Genomic DNA, 20,891 nt, shown 5'->3' on the forward strand with positions numbered 1-20,891 from the left:
GTTCATTTCGCTTTATTGGCCGAGGGAGCCAGCTTCTGGGTCATGTGGCCAGCATGACTAAGCCACTTCTGGCAAACCAGAGCAGCACACGGAAACGCCATTTACCTTCCCGCTGGAGTGGTACCTATTTATCTACTTGCACTTTGATGTACTTTCAAACTGCTAGGTTGGCAGGAGCTGGGACCGAACAATGGGAGCTCACCCTGTTGCGGGGATTCGAACCACGACCTTCTGATCGGCAAGTCCTAAGCTCTGTGGTTTAACCCACAGCACCACCCGGTTCCTGCATTAATAGGATTACTAGGTGAAAAATACGTACGAAGTGCTTTGATCACTTTAAAGTACTCTATAAATGTGTGTTATTCTAACATCACAATCACTGACTTCTCTGACCCTCCTTAGGAATATGAACATAGTGCCTTAAGATGCTGTTTATAACATGTACATAACCAAGAAAACTTAAGTGTAACCGTAGTGTATCAAGAATCCAATCACAGGCTGCTTATGTACTTAGTTGGCAAGACTATTACGAATGTGGCTTTGAACACATGGAATACCCACACACTTTGAAATGTTTAAATCAGAAGAGAAACCCCACTGCCTGACTATTGATGGTTCTAGCAAGAAAAGACCAAAGTACAGTGGTACCTCGGGTTACGTATGCTTCAGGTTACATATGCTTCAGGTTACGAACTCCGCTAACCCAGAAATATTACCTCAGGTTAAGAACTTTGCTTCAGGATGAGAACAGAAATTGTGCTGTGGCAGCGCGGCGGCAGCAGCAGGCCCCATTAGCTAAACAGGTGCTTCAGGTTAAGAACAGTTTCAGGTTAAGAACGGACCTCCGGAACGAATTAAGTACTTAACCCGAGGTACCACTGTATTAGCAATGGCCAATGTTCCTCTGAGCAGCAGTAGCTAAGGTGCAAGATAGTTGTCATTTGCAGATGGAATTTGAATCATAAACTCTATTTAAACATTTAAAAAATGCTTAAAATAACTGTTTCTTTAAAAAAGCGCCCCAAAGCCTTTCTTTTAGGAATTTTAGGTGCCAATATCACAATGGGGCAGAAAAGACTATTTATGTATGTGACAACAGCTGCGCAGGTGTTATTGGCCCAGAGATGTAAAGAAGACAAAGTCCCGACCGGAGAAGAATGGCTAATTAAATTGATTATGCCGAAATGGCAAAAATGACTTAAAGAATTTTAATTCTTCTTATTAAATTCTAATAAGGAGTGGGGGGGGTTTATAATTTACCTTGAAAACCATTGTAAACAGTTCAAATCGTTATTAGGATGGGAATAACACTTGCAGTTTAATGGTGAATTTCGGATAGAATGGAGTTGTAAAAGATTTGGATTAGTATAAAAGATGCAGGAGGAAATGACTAACAATAGGACCCATAAAGGCAAGGCGAGGAGATTCTATGGAAGCTTGTTTTCATGTTGTATGTGTGATTGTAAAATTCTAATTTGAAACACCAAATAAATAAATAAATACTCTTTAAAACACGGGTAGGCAAACTAAGGCCCGGGGCCCGGATCCAGCCCTATCACCTTCTAAATCCGGCCCATGGACAGTCTGGGAATCAGCGTGTTTTTACATGAGTAGAATGTGTCCTTTCATTTAAAATGCACCTCTGGGTTATTTGTGGGGTATAGGAAATTGTTCATTATTTTTCTTTTCAAAATATAGTCGTCGTCCCCCAAGCCTGAGGGACAGTGTACTGGCCCCCTGCTGAAAAAGTTTGCTGACCCCTGCTTTAAACTCTATGAGCTAAAAGTGTGCATTTTACTCCTACTATGCAAGCATGCCTAGAAAAAAATGTGTGTGTGTCAGGTGCTGATGGCTCAATTCCACCTTCAAGCAATCAGTGACTGACTGACAGGGAGCAAAGTGGAATGCAGTATTAATTGCATGTAAAAAGGTCAGGACCGACAGATTTCTGTATTATGTACCCAAGTGATTCTGTATAAAACACTAGAGGTCCCACAGTTCCTTTTCTAATTCCAGATCTTCATGCTGCCTTAGTTACAAATATGGACCCCCTTAAAAAAATAAAAAAAATAAAAAGCCAACCTTTTGAGAATAGGTTTCTGGGGTTTTAAAATGCCGCAAAGTATGCAGAGACACAGCTGCTTGCATCCCAGCCACATGTTCAGAAAAGATTAGTTCCTTCAAGTTAATCATTGTACAGTGGTACCTCTAGTTATGAACTTAATTCGTTCCGGAGGTCCGTTCTTAACCTGAAACTGTTCTTAACTAGAGGCGTGCTTTCGCTAATGGGGCCTCTTGCTGCCGCTGCACCACCAGCACACAATTTCCTTTCTCACCCTGGGGCAAAGTTCTCAACTCCAGGTAACTCTTCCAGGTTAGCGGAGTTTGTAACCTGAAGCGTTTGTAACTCGAGGTACCACTGTATTCATTTTATAAATTACATTCCAAGGAGTTGATCAATTTCCCTTTCTGCATTATATCCGAACCAGAATTTCAAATGCAGTTGTGGTTTTTTTTAAAGTTACCATCTAAACCCAAACCAGAATTAAACCCAAGTTTTCTATGTTTCAACTATCTAAAGCCAACTTAATTAGCTATGAATTTAAATGAAATTAAACAGTTCATTTTTTCCTTATTTAATAAATAATATCAAAAAGTGAACTAGTTCATATTTACAGTATTTGAATAAAAAAACAGTCTTGTCTAACTTCTGCAATTTTTTACAAGCTGTATGAAAAGAGATTCCATATCCAGTTTGAGTGGAGTCCAGAGTGCAGTTCCTCACAGAGTTGACTTCTTGCATGGGTATGTTCCGCTCTTCTGGTTACACAGATGACTTCACTGTCAACCAATCCCTTGTCTGCAGAAGCGCACCCAAATTTTAACAAGTTTGCAATCATCTCAGTGTCATACATTTTTTTTTTTTGATTAATTAGTCACAGGAAGAGTAACAGAACATTAAATTTAATCTTGACACAGTTGAGTGAAACGTTTTAAAATCAAATATCGAACGAGCTAATTACACACTCTGTACATGTGACAACACACTTGATGTGGCATACATTTCACTTTTATTTATTCCTGGAAACTGCTGATTATTTGCAGGCTTTAAGTTTAACTGATGAATTATAAAATCTGAGCAGATTTGTTTTCCTACAAAAGGTATAGCAAAGACTTGATCAGCCTTCTATCTTATTGCTACCAAGTTTTACAGGTGCACTGTTTGCAAAATAAAACCCTTTTGAGGACTGAATGGACACATACATACACACATACAGATAAACATCACCACAAGAGGCCTGCAACCAATGTTCCGTCTCGTGAATTCCCCATTCCCTCAATCATATGCAATTTTACTCAGAAGTCTTATCAACAGGGGCTTTACTACCGATGTGTGCTTGAAGCCCAAACTGTTTACTTTAAGATTGCATTCCCCGTCTAGGGAAAACTGTGCCGTTCCTGTCTACTGATATGTCTGGTCCTCAGCCGTACAAAAACTCTTAACAGCAGCCAACATCAAGAGATTGCTGCCAGAACAAATGGCTTCTTAGCAGAGAGCCACAAACAAGCACCAGAGAAGTTCTGACATTCCACGCATAACGTTGAAAGAACATGAAGGGCATTGTGGGGAATGCACCAATGCCTTCAGCCAGAGGATGGAGGAGTTTGACACATGGAGTGTTTGGCTGCAGTGCATGTCAGTAGGAAGCTGGGAGAGGGTTATCTAAGGGGCTTTAACTGAGGAAGGGTGCACAAAATGCCAATTTCATTCACAGGGAGAAGAAACTCCCAACTCACTTTTAAATGCACACGTGTATAAACAGATTTCCAAGTAGACATGAGCTGTGAACAAATCTCTCTCCTTCCAGGATGCTGAATGTCCTGTTTGTGGTGATGCTCTAATTCCAAAAGCACAATACAACGTAAGAAGAGTATCATATATAAAGCTCCACAAAACAGAACAGAATATTGGGGGGGGGGGGCAACCACATATTCACGATGTTGGAGCAGCTGCTCAGTACTGCAGTTTCCACGGAGAGAGAAATACTTCATTCCCAAAAGCGTTTAGGGAAACCCAAATTTTGCTTCTAACGCTAAGCTGCCACCCAATCCCACATTTACAGTGTTTGAAAACAAGTTAAAACACCTGGCACAGGAAAAGTACAGACGCTCTACACTCACATAAACTGGTTTTCTAAAGAAAAAATAAATGCCATGATTCATAAGCTAAGTGTTTTGTTTCAGAATGGAAGCCGCTATGAAGCTATTTGGTCTGAAACGGGTTGCGCCAGTGTCAGAGTTGCAATCAAACACATTCTACTTAAGAGATGCATTGGGAGATTTGCAGACGACTTGTACAACCCCTCGAGACTGACCTGTAGAAAATATGTTCTGGAAGGTTTAACGGTGACCTAACATGTAACAGCAGCGCTCAGCACTGAGCTGCTTTTTCCATACAAAACAGAGCATACTGCTTGCTCTCTCACATTGTTCGGAAAGCAATTTAAAGCAATTTAAAAAGTGATCTGTATCAACTCAAAAATGTTACTTATCCTCCCCAAAGATGCAAGAATAGGGACCAGGTTAGAAAACCAAGTTATATTTCTGCGATGTTCCACTACAAGAGGGAAGGACTGCATGTCTGAATGCTGCCACAGAGGGTGGAGAACTCCTTGAATGCAGAAATTTAGTATGAGCATGGGAAAAGGCTGAACCCTTTCCCCTCCATAAGCTGGTTTTATAGGGACTTAAGGTATTTAAAAGCCAAAACAGTCCCTTCCACCTACAGTAGTGCAGTCTCAGAAAAATTATATTCTGATTGTATAACATGGCCCTTAACAGGGTTCAAAGACTATAGCATAACACTCTTATGCCAGCTATGATCATTTTGACTGGTTATTCTGAGGTAGCCCTGTTTAGGCCAGTAACCTTATTCCGAAAGCATTTTGTAGACTGCAGTTTCATTCCACCCCCCCCCCCAAGTACTGCACATTAGCAGGCAAATTTACTCACTACGTTATGGAAGTTGAACAGCCAAACCCATTTATGAAAAAATAAGGATCCATCCATCAGCTAAAGAGATTCAGAAAATAAAACGTACTCAGAGCAATGAAAGATTATTTCTAATTTTAGTCTGGAAGACTATTTCCAATATACCAATTTTCCTACCTGAAGATAACAGGACAGCTGGTCCAGAAAAAGAAAAGGTTACAAAAGCCAAGTGTCTAAGGTTACAAGGTACTGCTTAAAAGTAAATTTATCTCTCCCCCCCAAAACACTCTCTCACTATCCTGTAGTGTAGAGAGAAAGGCAAAAAGTAGATATAATTCCTTCAGTTCAATTCCTTAAGAGATACAAATATTGGATATATGCCATTTGGGCAACGCAGGGCAAAGAGTTTAAAAAGGATGAGATGCAGCTATATGCAAAAATGACGACACCTGGGGTACTGTGAAAGCTGATAAGCTTGTAACAGTTATCAACTGTGTATGCAATTATTAGTTTTGATTTTTCTGAAAACCTCAAACACTAACATGTGTTGATCCCGAACACATTCAGCGAAAAGCCTGAAGTCCGTGAGCGAACAGCACTGCGTAAGTCAATACTTCTTCAGCACACACCATGAAGCAATTTGCACTACGTTACAACCGGGAGAAAATTAAGAACAGACAACGTATACAGGCTTGCAAGTAAATGCCAGTAAACAGCCAGAGATAAGGCCACAGTGAATCCTGCCCTTGGTCACTAAAAAGAGAGAGAGAGAGATATGAGGAGAGGCAGTAACTGGCTAAGTATTAAGAACCAACGGCTTGCGACAATGTTGTTGGGGGCAAGTTACACAGTATGAAAAGACAACACAGCGCACTTCAAGACAGTGGCACCGATTTAACTGGATGGGTTTAGAAGTTACAGCCTTGATGTGGAAAAAAATCTACTCAAAATATAAGTAACAGTGCTGATTAAACTTGAGGACTATGTGGAAGTCACTAACATTACTTACTTGTGTAGCCAAACACTTCCCTTATGTTTATGGAAGAATGCAGTATGAGGGAGGATGAGAAATGCACGCCAGGACTACAGCCTAGGAAGTGTAACGGTACTTCTGTGCGTGCAACAAATCAAGAGAGAAATCGCTTCAACACAACCCATCAAAGTGTGGGTGGGGTAGAGAGATAAGACACGACAACTTCCAAATTTAAGTACCACCAATATCCAACTAGTGCAACTCAGGATCAACCACTTCTCCGCTCCCACTTGTGGGGCTTGGAAATCCAAGCCGTGGGCAGAAAGGCTTGTGACTGGGTCTACTATGTATTGGGCCTTCTTCGCCACCACAGTCCAACAAACCTTCATCTAATATACCTCAATCACAAGGATTCCCAGGCATATGATGGCCATATAAGCCTGGGGCTTCTCGTGCCTTCCTTCCTAAGCAAATTTTGGTCTTCTCAAAAGATGCTCCTACAGGTTAGGACAGGCTCTGATGTGGCATGTTTGATGCAGACGGCAAGGGATACCCGCTGTCTCCCTATGAGGGTGCAGAAATACTGCGCATGCACACTTTCCAGAGTGGTAGCCACGTTAGCCTATCTCAAAGACAAGGATCCGTGTGGGACTCCATCTCCTGTTGCTTTCAACACATGAACAGGCATTTAAGATCCTGGCCCCGGTCCCAAAAGTCCCTATGGAGCGTTCCACAAGAAGCTTTGGAAAAGGACTTTGGAGAGAAGCAGTAGTGTCAATTGGCCCTCCATTAATGTGCAATCGGGGAAAGATATGAACCTTGCAGTAGATTATTGGCAACAGAGAAAAGGAAGGAAGAAGTGTAGTCCATATCAGTGCTTTTGCAATTAGCCATTTCTAAGTACTATCATTTAACTGTACAATGACGTCACACTCAAAGAAAGTAATATCATACAAAAGAAGAAGCTCATTAGGTTGGCCTGACGTCTGAGGATATAGCCATGCTGGTTTGTGATGGCTCCCAACTCACAGGGACCAATCCTGTTTGTGGCTTATGCTTCAAGGGAGGGGGGGGGATGTTGCCATATGCCAACGAGACAGAAAAAGAGGCTGCCAAATGAAGTTATTGGGAACAGTTCACTTAAAAAAAAAAGAATCACGCACACATTTAACTTACACTTAATAGCAAATTATGTACAAGATTAGCAAAAAATAAAAAAGCCAACCTGAATGCATGTATTGACCGTGAAAGGAAGAACCCTCCGAAACACCAACAGATGCCAGTAGCATGAGCAGTTAAGAAAAACTGCACGAGGCCACATTTGTAATGTAAAAAACCTCATGAATCAACACTATAAATACATAACAAAGGAACACATAGAAAGAGCTGTCCACAATGGCGGAAAGAGGAGCTCTAAAGTTAACATACATTGCATGTATTGCAGGCAAGGCAGAGGCATTTTTTAAAGCTTTTGCACAAACTTCATATCATCTTAAAAAAAATATGCTGGCCTTTACAAGGTTCTACTTGGTGAAAATAAAAAAAAAATCAGTTCATAAAAAGTCACAAGACTTCAGTTTAAAAAAATGCAAGTTCCAGCCACAGACCAAAAATATATATATTTTTTAAAAACTGGAAGAGTATGGTGATTATACAAGAATGGTCAGGCTTGGAACCTGAGTATACTTCAGAGCAAACGCTCAGAGGAAAAAAAATAATATATAAACTATTTGGTAACAAAAGCATACTATATGTTGTGATACAAAAAGGTATGGTGAAAATGTACCTTTTATACTAAAGCGTTTCCTTGGTCCATAAAAACTATGTTATGTCCATGTTTTCGAGTTCAACTTGTATCCCAGCCACTTTTATTTTATTTTATTTTTAGTTTCGAGCCCATTTTTAAAAGAGACAACTAAAAATAGATTTTGAGTATGAATAGAAATGGGCCTTTCCTCCCCGCGATTTTTTAGTTGTGGCTTCTACTGAGATCAGCACTTGTAGGTGAAAGAAGTTCAAAGAGCAGTGAAGAGGTTTTTCCACCCCACCGGGAAACCACAAAAGTTGTTCAGTTTCATTGTTCGAAGCACTTAAGTTTGTTTTTTTTAGAAGTTCCACATAAAAGAGCAGTGGTTAGGAAACTACTGTTGCCGTGGATGATGTGACGTTGGTTGGATTTGTGCTGACGTTTGTGTAGCTTCCCTCGCTGTTTGTGTTTGTTTCGTTGGATGCCAGGAGACTGGAGTTGGCTCTGAGGATTGCTCCAGCGGCACTACAGTGGGGTCGGGGTCCTGGCTCTGGCGTGTAGGTAAATGTAAGGCTGGTAGAGTAGATTATGCCATCATTGCGCACCAATGTGACTGGGACTTGGACTGGCTGGCGGACCCACCTCCAGCCTTCCCGGAATGCGGAAATGTCAGGAACGACACACAGCATGCTCTCTGCACACCTGGGGAAGAGGGAAGAGACGTTAGCTGTCGGAATATGCAGAACTGGCAAATTCAGCTATGGAAATTAGGGATCGAGGAGAGGCAGCCTTTAAGGAGGATTGGAAACCTTTTGTAGAATACAGTGGTACCTCAGGTTACATACGCTTCAGGTTACAGACTCTGCTAACCCTGAAATAGTACCTCGGGTTAAGAACTTTGCTTCAGGATGAGAACAGAAATCGTGCTCCAGTGGCACAGCGGCAGCAGCAGGCCCCATTAGCTAAAGTGGTGCTTCAGGTAAAGAACAGTTTCAGGTTAAGAACGGACCTTCGGAACAAATTAAGTACTTAACCCAAGGTACCACTGTATTTAAAGAGTGATTGTATACTTGTGGAAATTGCAAGTGGGATTTGAATGAAAAACAGCAGGAACTACGCACCTGAAAATAAGCAGAAAGGATAGTGCATAGAAAAATCAAAATATGCAGCAGCATCAGAAATTATGGGGAAACCATTGAGGGCAAGTCAAATGGTAACTGAATATTAATAGGGAAGTGCGTATTTTGTATTAAATTTGTAATAATTATTGTTATTTTATTATTTATACCCTGCACATTTGGCTGGGTTTCCTCAGCCACTTTTAAAATTTATAAATAAATATTAAGAGAGAGAGAGTGAGAGAGAGCGCATTAGCTGACCAACACTTTTATTGCCAAGAAAGAATGTGCAAAGTTGTGGATACTCCATAAGAAGTAAAAAAAAAAAAAAAAAATTCTGAACCCAGGTAATCTAAATTCTCCAACAGGAAAAATTTGATTCTGCAATCACCATACATGCATACATTATACATAGCTAACAGATCTTTTTTTATTTTATTCTCTGTAAGAGAAATTGCAGGAAAAAGTTTCCCCCTTAATTTGTTCTGGCTTTGCTTGTAACTGTGGAGCAAGGAACCGGAGTCAAACACCCCCCCCCCCAAAAAAAAAAACCCCTTAAAATAAAAATTCCAGCAGTTGTTTCCAACACAGTTGCCAGTTGCTTCTCCAAACAAAAGTTATTCACCACTAACAAAGCCCTATGAGTCCAGAAAGTATCAGTTTGTTTAATTAATTAATTAATTCGGTTTGGGGAAGGTGTATTTGCTGGGAAAACTTTGGTGGGTTGGCATGGCTGTACAGATTACCAGTATGCATGGAAAAGGATGATCACTGAGGACCAATGGATTGTACCGTAAATTATCGGGAACACCACCATTCTTGCTATGAATATATGAAGCTAACTTGTCTTTTTTAAGGGCCTTGAAAGGACTTTGTCAGAAAAGGCGGTATAAAAGTATTTCAAACAGATAAACGATGCTTTGGGCAAAACTTTAAGTGGCATGATGAAAGATAAAAGCATTTTTGGTTCCCTGTTTGCTCGTGTAATGGGAAATGGAAAAGAATGTTGGAAAGATGGCCTCCTAAATTGTAATTTACTTCAAAAGCAGGCACCTTTATTGAAGTTTTGGTAATATGCAAGTTAATTTAAAATTGATATATTATTCAAGGCTAAGTGGTTAATTAACTCTCACACTTACCTAAACAGATGACAGACTTATCTTTAGAGTCCACACACAAAAAAAACACCACATTCTGAACTTGATGTGTGAAAAGAAATATTGTTAAGTGTGATACCGCACCTGTACATTGTTTCCGCTTCCACATCTCCAAACCAGACGCGTAAATTTGGAGTGAAGTTCTGTCCAGTAAGTTCCAACATTGCTACATCCCCTCCTCCATTCAACTAGGGGTTGGGGTGGGGAAATGAGATATAAACTTATCAGATACTTGTGAGAAGTGCACAAATCACTCGAGAAATGCACAAAATGCAGCTATGTGCATTTTGAGGCAACGTTTTTGAGACCAAGTTAGCTGAAGTACCAATTAGACTTGTTAGATTAATGCAATAAAGAAGCAAGAAGCAAAATGGTTACGTGTGATAGCCAGTGGTGGCAGCCAAACTGTGCTAACCACCTTTCTATTCTGCTAGCCCTGCTTTTAGTGTAGCACCACAGCCCAAGCCAAGGGGAGTCTTGCACTTGCAAAAGACACTGTGCAGCCCCTAGCACAACTACTGTTGTTACAATTTGCAAGCTACTCCCGTTTTACCACTCGCAGAAGGTCAACTCTTGAACTTAGCAAGCTAATGTCAGGTGTGAACTAAATCCGAAGATGAGTGCAGGGACATCAACTCACCTGGAGACTTTCTACAACAGGCACAGGTGTTACTGGAGCGTGGACAGGTCCCATTCCCTCATAAAAGGTGTACTCTGCTTTATCTGTGCTAATGATTGTCCATGAAGCTCCATCATTAATCATCTCTTTATTTGGTTCTTTTGGACATGGAGTGGCCTTCAAAAAAAACAGAGAAGTAATCAGGTGGCCAAGAATGCTTCATGTTAAAACAAAACAAAACAAAAAAAAGCGGAGAATGAATCAACACACCAAGCCACCTTTGTCTGGGGAGAGGGGCTTCCCTGTTGCAAAAGCATCATTCACAAACCAGTTGTGTTCACTTGCATAATTTGTAAGCTAGGATCCTCAGGGAAGCCTGTAGTTCCCAATTGTTTAAATTAGGCTGCTTAGCACTGCACTATACTGAAGCCTAAGTTCAGTATAATGAATTTATTTATACCCCACCCATCTGGCTGGGTTTCCCCAGCCACTCTGGACAGCTCCCAACAGAATATTAAAAAAACAATAAAACATCAAACATAAAAAATTTCCCTAAACAGAGTTGCTTTCAGATGTCTTCTAAAAGTCCTGAAGATAGTTGTTTATTTCCTTGATGGGAGGGCATTCCACAGGGCGGGTGCCACTACCGAGAAGGCCCTCTGCCTGTAACCTCACTTCTCGCAGGGAGGGAACTGCCAGAAGGCCCTCGGAGCTGGAACTTATTAGGCCAGATACACAGATGCTGCAGATAGCAAGTCTCTGGCCATCTAGATATTATTGGACTCCATCCACTGTAACCAGTATGGCCCAGTGGTCAGGGGTGGTGGCTGTTGTCGTCCAGCAACATTTGGAGGGCCACAGTTACCCCACCACAGAAATCCACCTTCTCTTTGGTCCTTGCTTCTTACTGCAAAGTTTTCCCCAGCCCTTTGCCTCTGCCTGCCCCCTTCAAGTGCCCAGCGCGAAGCCTCTTCAGGACAGTATTTTTTGCTCTATAAGACGCACTTTTCCCCTCTAAAAAAGTAAGGGGGAATGTGTGTGCATCTTATGGAGCGAATGCAGGCTGCGCAGCTGTCCCAGAAGCCAGAACAGCAAGAGGGATCGCTGTGCAGCGCTCCCTCTTGCTGTTCTAGCTTCTGACTTTGCTGTTCTAGCCTTCATCCCACTGCCCTGAAGGGGCTTCGCGTGGCTATCCCAGAAGCCAGAACTGCAAGAGGGATTGCTTGCTGTTCTGGCTTCTGGGATTCAGAACATTTCCCTCCTCCAAAAACTAGGTGCGTCTTATGGTCTGGTGTGTCTTATAGAGCGAAAAATAGGGTAGTTGCATCCATTTCAAGGCAGCTCTTCACCACACTCTGAGCTCCTAACATCTGCCACGCTATGCATCAATCTGCAACTCCACAGCTAGTTCTAAAATACTTTGCAGGATGAGGCAAACTTCTGAAACCTCAGCTAAACCTCAAAGGAAAGGTCTGATCTGCAACAAAGCTGTGCAGTGCTACGTACAATCTTTCCCGCTAGCAGCGAATCTGATCCAGGAATTGCTGAGCCCTGCCACCCCGCTCCTTTCAACAGCTCCAGACCAGGAGCTGGAACTTTGTGTACTCTGTTCCCTTGGATTGGCACTGGTGCAGTGTGAGATTATGTCGACGTGTAATATTACCCGTTTGTCAACTAACTCACTTGAAATTGGATGATTCGCTCCTGGGAAAGGCACAAGTACATTCGTTCGGTATCTTTAAGGTAGAACGCACACTTATGGAGCTGTGACACTGGATCGTCTGCATCTAGCAATGCCGTCTGTTTGTCCACTTTTCGAATTATCTGTAGATAAAAAAGTGCACATAAGACACACTTGGACTCAAAATGCAACTTGTTTCTGGGCACTGAAAAGCAGCAGCAGTGAACTTGTATGTGAATATATTTGGTATCAAAAGAGTGCTTGAGGGATTCTAACTGTGGGAGGGATTCATCAAGTATCAGGAGCCAGTTAAACACTTCATCTGTGTTCATATGAAGCTTCTATAGTTCATCAAACCTAGCAAACTACAGGAGGCACTTTAATTGAAGCACTAAGCATATTGTAGTAGATTGACAATATGGATTTGGACTTTGAAACAGTGCCTTATACTGTTCTACATTGGTATACCTTGCACAGAACCGAATGTATATCAAAACATAGAATAGTTTACAACCATTAACAGCTATGTATAACCAGCCTGGTAGATTTAAAGACTGATTATCCGTTAAAAACTGTATTCTCAGTTGTCTATTCTTTAAGAAGTATATATATATATATATATATATATATATATATATATATATATATAAGTTATCAAAGGAGTAGAGATCCAGTGTGGTGTAGTGGTTAGTGTGTTGGCTCAGGATCCAAGACCAGGATCCATATCCCTACACAACCATGAAGCTCCCTGGGTGACCAGCCACTGTCTTAGCCTAAACTACCTCTTGGGGCTTTGTTGAGAGGGTAAAATGGAGAGAGGGAGAACCGTGTACCTTTCTTTGGAAGTAAGGTGGGATATAAATATAATACTAGATCTAAAATTTAAAAACAAATATACCAGTCTTGGGAGTGCCATGCCAGTGACGGAACAAACAAGTTTAACCGTCTGCCCATAGTGAATATAGCCATCTCGAACTGTGAATTCTTCACCTTCCGATTCATCATCATCCACTGCAGAGGAAAAGAAAAGGTTTTAGTATGCAAGGAGATCAATAGATTCCAAAAGCAATCACACAGCACAGACAAGTATGGGTTTTCAATCGCAAGCTTTACTTACAGAGGTGAATGTAAAATGCTCCCCACTGTTGCGAGCTGGCATGGAAGTTTCCTCCCTCCACGTGCAAGTATCTCGTGCTAACTGTTTGCGACCGAAGTCTATTGAATAGTGCCACTTTTGTCCCCGATGCAATGCACACTGCAAAAACAAACCAACAAGCCAGATATTTAAATATGTCAGTCTTTAGACTGTTAAGGATAAAGATTTGCATGAAAAGACCATGCATGCAAAATTAATCTAGGCAGCAACTCTAATAATCTATTGCTACATATTCCTTCCAAAAGTACTTTAATGATTTCAGTTGCAAAGCTAAAATCCAGAGAATGTGTATATATAAGAAAGCACAATCCACTCACCGCAACCTACTTCAGAAATCTGAAATGTATGCTTTATTTTAAAAATATATAAAATTAAAATTCCTTAAATGTGGCCATAGTAACAGATTCACAAGCCAATTGCAACCGACTGTTTTTCTCCAAAGCAGCAAAAGCAAAGCATTTCCTTCTAATTCCAGTGTTTGAAATTAATATGCCAGGTATCCTTTTCAACCATCCTTTGTAGGCCTTATTCCAAATCTTGGCACTGTTTCCCTTCCTCCTCCAAATACTAAAATTGTAAAATCAAGTGGCTTCTTTGTGTGCAGCTTTGCCTAGCCATTTTCTCAGAGTGTCTGGAACCAACCAAAATAGAGGTTAACATGGCCAATATTCTGCACCACACCACCATTCTAACACATCTGAGCACTAGTTTAGAATTTACTAGAATTTAGTGGGAAGCAGAAGGGAAGTGACTGACACTTCTGCACTTCCCACTTGGGCTGCAATTTATGATGTAGGATAACAGATCTGATCATTTGCAAACGTTACGAGCTCCAGGTTTGCATTTTATAGGAGTAGCAGGGAAGGCAGCAATATTAGCTATGAGACAGCAACACCCTATCCATCTCCCTGGCTGAAATGAAGTGTCACACTTGGTACTTACACCTCTTAAGAGGGTTTCCTACAGGGACTAGTTCACCCGGTAATTATGTAACACTACAGGTAAAATTACATGCTGCCTTACAGGACATCTTCAGGAGAAGAAAAGGCTAAGGAGTAGATGCTACACAAATCCTGAATGGTGTCCCTAAGATAGTTGGGTGGCATTTTGTATGCCTTCTTCTGGCAACTCCTGCAGGCAAGCTGGTGCCAAAGAGGGGGGTATTGTCATCTGGGCAGCCCAGAATCTCCATACACACTGCCCAGGCTTGTGCCCCAGAGGTCACTTTGGTGCTGCTATTGAAGCAAAAGCAATTACAATTAACTGGCTTCTGCAGCTACAGTAGTAGCTGTGATTCTCCAACAGTTTGGCTTCATTCCCAGATGTGCACTCCATTGTCTGTCGAGAAAGATGGATGCCAACAGATGGACCCAGGCATCCACCAGTAGAATGGACACCACTGGTCCATCGGATTTCCCCTACCCCGCCCCCCCCCCGCCAGTCTGCCTGAGGCAAGGTGATCTGCTCAAAGGCTGGGCGTGTGGAAGGCTACCGGGGGTATGGGAATGACAGAAAAAGAAAACCTGTTACGCAAGCAGTCATTCACTCACACAGTACTGGCTATCACCCTTTGAAAGTCCTGAGTCTCTTAATTTGTTTTTGTTTTGTTTTTAAAGTTCATTCCATTTTAAAATTTCAAAGACTGTAAACCTTTTTTTTGGGAAAAAGATAAAGTACTTGGAGTATTTGGGGGGTGGGGTGGAGGTGGAAACAATCTTACCAACTTATCAATGTAATTTTGTATACATAGGGTGTATATTATGTGGGCCAACATTCTCACATTTGACCCTCCCTATAGTCTGAATTAGGGACGCGGGTGGCGCTGTGGGTAAAACCTCAGCGCCTAGGACTTGCCGATCGCATGGTCGGCGGTTCGAATCCCCGCGGCGGGGTGCACTCCCGTCGTTCGGTCCCAGTTCCTGCCAACCTAGCAGTTCAAAAGCACCTCCGGGTGCAAGTAGATAAATAGGGACCGCTTAACAGCGGGAAGGTAAACGGCGTTCCATGTGCTGCGCTGGCTCGCCAGATGCAGCTTGTCACGCTGACCACATGACCCGGAAGTGTCTGCGGACAGCGCTGGCTCCTGGCCTATAGAGTGAGATGAGCGCACAACCCTAGAGTCTGGCAAGACTGGCCCGTACGGGCAGGGGTACCTTTACCTTTACCTTTTTATAGTCTGAATTGGGTTCTGCACAGCAAACAATGCACTGCATGTTCCAGAATACTGTAGTGGCAAGTTGAAGAAATCACCTTTTCAAAAGTTAAAGGGTGTCATTGATGTGTATAGCTCAGTTGGGACACGAGTGTCACTGTGGTCTAAACCACTTTTTTTTACCTTATTTATAGCTCAGTTGGTTAGAGCATGGTACTGATAATGCCAAGGTTTCAAGTTTGATTCTCATATGGGACAGCTCCATATCCCTGCATTGCAGGGGGTCCTCAGGGTCTTTTCCAACTCTACAATTCTATTATTCTATGATTATTTGTTATAAAGGTTCATGCCCTTCTAAATTGCTAGATCAAGTTATCATATGGCAGCGCTGCTGTTCCTACATACACACCCAATGCATGATTAAGGGCATTTTCTTGTTTGAAAATTATGACATACAAATAAAGGTGGCATTGTGCTGTTCAAAGCAGCTTGCAAAATCAATACTTACAATCTGCATTCTTCAGTGACTGTTTCTTTTTAGAGGGTTTGGAAATTACTTTGATTCGTTTACTGAGGAACACACCAATATCATCGCTATTGCCATAGAACATTTTTACCGATAACATGAAGTGCTTTCGCTTGTCGGAGTCAGATATGTACAAGGTTTTAGCTGTGCAATAGTTCTGTGGATAAGAACAGGAATCAATTCATTAGAAGTTTTAACTAGCAACAGAAGGACAAATTATGACTTCAAAGCATTATGTGCTAAGGCAATTTGTTAGCTGATCTGTTCAGAGTTCTGACTGGGCTTTGTGCTCTTCTGAGTGGCTTGTAGAAAACTGGGAGGGCTGACTCCAAATGTCACGAGGTTTGTGGAGTGGAGGAAATGGTCAATCATGTTCTATGGGATTGTCTGAAGCATATGGGACATATAGGTGGCAGTAACAGGGCAGTAACAGTAAGAGAACTGGGGTGTGGTACCCATAATTAAAGGAAAGCATGGACGAGACTCATACTGGACTGAGGCATCTCCCTATAATGCAATCAATTAACAAACCCTAAGAAACAGGCAACTAGCTACCTATAGGCACAGAACTCTGTTCAACCTTTTCTTCTCTCTGGTAAGTCAGGGAGTGAAATGCTCCTTCATAGAGAAAAGCTAGGACTACGATACTACAAGAGACTTCAATTAATCCCCCTTGACATCTAGGGATGTAAGCAATTTCCCCAACATCCCAGGTTGCTGTAAATATACCAACGTTATTATGAACTATCTTCGTAAGGTCTACACATGCTTGCTTCCAAAAGCATATGAGGCTTTTCAAACACTTCAGGGAGCTGTATACTTCCTTAGCAAGCATCACAGATGTGTGGCTACTGAATTATGAGACGTCCAGTTTTTATGGACCCAAGTACAGCATGCTCGGCTGCATTTTTGTTTGCACTAATAGCATTAGAAACGCTCATATGTGGAATCTTAATTTTAAACAGATCAGGTCTGTAAATGTTCAAATTGTGAAATCCGCCCCCGATCCAAACAGGCTAGTGCCCCCTACTCCAGGCAATCCTTACAACAAGTTTACACATAGGATGAATTCTTGTACACAGTCAGTATCTACTCATTTTCCTGAGAACGAAAAGAGTGACCCAATCAATGACTTACTCCCAAGAAGGAGCGCCACATTCTATGTTTTATCTTCTTAAGCTGGTTTATTGCCATAAAACACATACTGAAAAATGACTCAGAAGGCCTTCAATACATCCGTGAGCTAGCATATAAAATACAGATTTGTACTCATCCTACCTTTCCTTCCAGATTTAACTGCTGCATTTCTTGGTCACTATTACCTATCCCAATAAAGGCGCATGGTTGAGACTCTTGTTCAGAGCAGCCATCCCGTTCCATCTGTTCTTTTTTTTTCTTCCACCCACTACCCATAAGATAGACACAGGGAGGGGGGCAAAAGAACCTGAAGATGAAAAACAGAGTGTTGGGTTCAAGCTCAATGCATTTGGTTAAAGCTGTGTGTATTCTGTACAAAATAAATACAATTCTGAACAAAATCTGAAGCAAGAGAAACTGGGTTCTGTGGTGCACTTGTAAAAGTGCAAGAGTATTGGAAAACGATCCATAATGAACTGAAAAAAAATGATTAAAAGTACCTTCCAAAAAACAACAACAACAGAGTCCTTTCTGCTGGGGATAATTCAGACTGAAACTCCCAGGTGTCAAAAAAGGTTATTTATGTATGTCACTACCGTGGCCCGTGTTTTGTTAGCCCAAAAATGGAAAACGAGCGAGGTCCCAACCAAAGAATGGCAACTTAAGCTGACAGAATATGCACAACTCACAGACTTAACATATAGAATAAGAGAACAAGAAGAACATACTTCTAGAGAAGATCGGAAAACGTTTATTGAATAATTGTGGACAGCTGAAAACGCTGGCAGCATTAAGATAAATTCAACAGTACAAATAAGTTTTGATGGGTGCAATAATGGAATACTGAATGGTATAGTTTTTTGTAAAATATGCAGGGATTTATGACATGTAAAATGAACCATGGAAAGAGAAAAAGGGAAGTCACTGATCTTAAGGATGCAAAATGAGTATTTTAAATTGTAAAACAGAAAATTTAATAAAAATTAGAGAGAGAGAGAGAGAGAGAGAGAGAGAGAGAAACTGGGTTCTGTGACCTACATAAATGATATGGCTTGCAGAGATTTACTAACTGTGCATAGTTTTATTTTGCTCCTGCTTAGCCATAAGGAGCTAACTATGCAGGACACTAAAACTCATTTCCTACTTTGCAAGGATTTACCAGGCATTTCTCACATTTTCCAATATACTGTGCCAGCTGATCGTTATAAGAATAACTATTCAAGAATCAATGTTCTGAGTCTGATCCCCCCCCCCCCCCGCCACTTTCTCCCTGTCCGTTTTCCCTTGTGTGTCTTTTTATTATTATTGTAAGCCTGAGGGAAGGGTTTTGGGGTTTTTTATTGACTGTATATAGTCTTATGTTAATTGACTGGAAATAAGCCACTCTGGGGACACTTTTGGCTGAAGAGCTCTAAATGCTTTAAATAATGGTGATAATACTTTTTTCAAAGAGCAATCACTACAGTGGAATTACAGAGCAGCACAGCCTTGGCTCCATAACAATATAAAAGGTATCTACACTACTGCTTATTGCATGCTTCTAAGCCTGACTGATTTCTATTAGAGACATCAAACATGTACTTAAATTTCCCATTGAAGAAAGAGAAATGTAAGACAGGAGTGGGGAGTCTTTGCCATCCCCAAAACTGCATTTTCTTGGAGAAAATCGGTCAGGGGCAGGAGGTCCATAGGGGACGGGGCCAATTTCAAAAGTGGACCACTCCTCCCTAACGTTCCCACTCCCACCAAAACCATATTACCTTGGAAGGTGGCAGACTCTCTTTCACTGGAGGGTTTTAAGCAGAGTCTGGATGACCACCTATCAGGATGTTGTGGTAGTGCTTTTCTAGCACTGGCAGGAAAAATAGGAGCTTTGATGTCCTTTCCAATTCTTATGATTCTATGATTCATTCATTCCATTCCAGTCTCTCTCTTCCCCTTTTCACTTTATCACCTTCTCTCTCTTTCTCTCATCTCCTTGTCTCCCTGTGCAGCAAATTTATGCTTTAAAAAAAAACCCAGCTTCCATTGGGGATAATGCAAGCTGTTTAATTGATGCCAGGATGGAGGGTGGAGAGATTGGGATCACAGCATAGAGCTGTAATACCTCCAATAATGATTTTAAAAAATCAACCCCAAAATCACAAAAAACACCTGCTTTTATTCTGTTTTGTTAGGCTGTTTTTGAGCCTAACTGCTGACTTTTATAGCTATAGGAACAAGGGGAAAACTGGAAAAAAATTTCCAGAGAAGTTAAGATTCTATCTAAAATATCAACTGATACTAAAAGTATCCCCAGAATAATCTCCACTCCAATTTTTCACTCCAGTATACTGAAAACATTTTTATTAAAAAAACTAATATAGGTTTCATTAGCATTCCTCATTTGGCCAGTTGAAGAACGTCTAAACACCAGGCCAGCCTTTATGTGTACACTAGGTGGAGCTCCACCCAAAGCAAATTTCAGGATTTCAAAGAACCAAGGGCCCAAACTTACACTGTACAACAATTTTAAACACCTGGAACCAAGCTTACACTGTATAATAGAGCTTTTGAAATGGCACTACCGAAATCTGGAGAAAAGATACTGTGGATGCCTGAAGTTCTTCTAGATCAGCCCAAGATTCTTTTGTGTGTGACATTTCCCATAATGTTTCAAAATGGCACAATAGGGAGCACACAGCACAACACTAACCTCTTTTCATTTCCATACGATTTCTGTGCAACCTTTGCATGAAGGATTAGGACTGTTTGATCACCACGCTCCTTTAAATAGTTTCTCATTGCTTCCCTGAGAATTAAAAAGGCACAGTAAAATTAATAGAAATACTCTTCATAAAAAAACAAACTGTATGGCAAAGGTAGTCTCCAGGCGTTGCAGCTGCCATTGTCCCTGACCAGTGGCTATGCTGGCCGGGGCTGATGGGAGGTGATAGTCCAAAAACTTAAGGAGGGCACCATGTTGGCTTCATGTTTTGATATTTAAAAATATTCCGGCAAAATAAGCAACCCAAGTGCGTGGAGTACAAGATATTTGCAAGCAGGTGGCGCTGTGGGTTAAAGCCTCAGCGCCTAGGACTTGCCGATCGAAAGGTCGGCGGTTCGAATACCTGCGGCAGGGTGCGCTCCCGCTGCTCGGTCCCAGCGCCTGCCAACCTAGCAGTTCGAAAGCACCTCCGGGTGCAAGTAGATAAATAGAGACCGCTTACCAGCGGGAAGGTAAACGGCGTTTCCGTGTGCGGCTCTGGCTCTGGCTCTGGCCAGAGCAGCGATGTCACGCTGGCCACGTGACCCGGAAGTGTCTCCGGACAGCGCTGGCCCCTGGCCTCTTGAGTGAGATGGGCGCACAACCCCAGAGTCTGTCAAGACTGGCCCGTACGGGCAGGGGTACCTTTACCTTTACCTTTACAACCTCAAGTGGCTTACAGAGTTGCCAAGGGGCGTGTAGGTGGCTTAACCTAGTTTCTAAGTCCCTCCTCCTGCAGAAAGCACCTCCCTGTCCTCAGGCAACAGTAGTGAAGTGAAAGTCCAAGAGTTATCCACCACAAGGTTTATAATTAGTGGAATACGTGATTTAAAGGAGGACTTGGGATCTGGCCCTTACTTTCTAGCAGAGCTGGAAAAGACATCAAC

General features: G+C 41.7%; 1 protein-coding gene across 7 annotated transcripts in view; it reads right to left on the bottom strand.

The window, feature by feature from the left end:
• Positions 1-2,948: 2,948 nt before the first annotated feature.
• The window catches only part of RBPJ (recombination signal binding protein for immunoglobulin kappa J region), an 88,941-nt gene continuing 70,998 nt past the window's right edge, over positions 2,949-20,891 (bottom strand). For all 7 annotated transcript variants that reach the window (XM_079989783.1, XM_079989785.1, XM_079989780.1 and 4 more), the window contains 9 exons: positions 19,954-20,049; positions 17,400-17,565; positions 16,104-16,278; positions 13,405-13,542; positions 13,186-13,298; positions 12,290-12,430; positions 10,628-10,783; positions 10,072-10,175; positions 2,949-8,414 (listed from right to left, as the gene is read on the bottom strand). In XM_079989783.1, coding sequence (XP_079845909.1) covers positions 8,099-8,414; positions 10,072-10,175; positions 10,628-10,783; positions 12,290-12,430; positions 13,186-13,298; positions 13,405-13,542; positions 16,104-16,278; positions 17,400-17,565; positions 19,954-20,042 — 1,398 coding nt within the window. In that variant the 5' untranslated portion in view covers positions 20,043-20,049 and the 3' untranslated portion in view covers positions 2,949-8,098. The remainder of the gene's footprint in view (positions 8,415-10,071; positions 10,176-10,627; positions 10,784-12,289; positions 12,431-13,185; positions 13,299-13,404; positions 13,543-16,103; positions 16,279-17,399; positions 17,566-19,953; positions 20,050-20,891) is intronic.

Source organism: Podarcis cretensis (assembly GCF_951804945.1).
Source record: "Podarcis cretensis genome assembly, chromosome: 9".
In the NCBI taxonomy this organism is placed as follows: domain Eukaryota; kingdom Metazoa; phylum Chordata; class Lepidosauria; order Squamata; family Lacertidae; genus Podarcis; species Podarcis cretensis.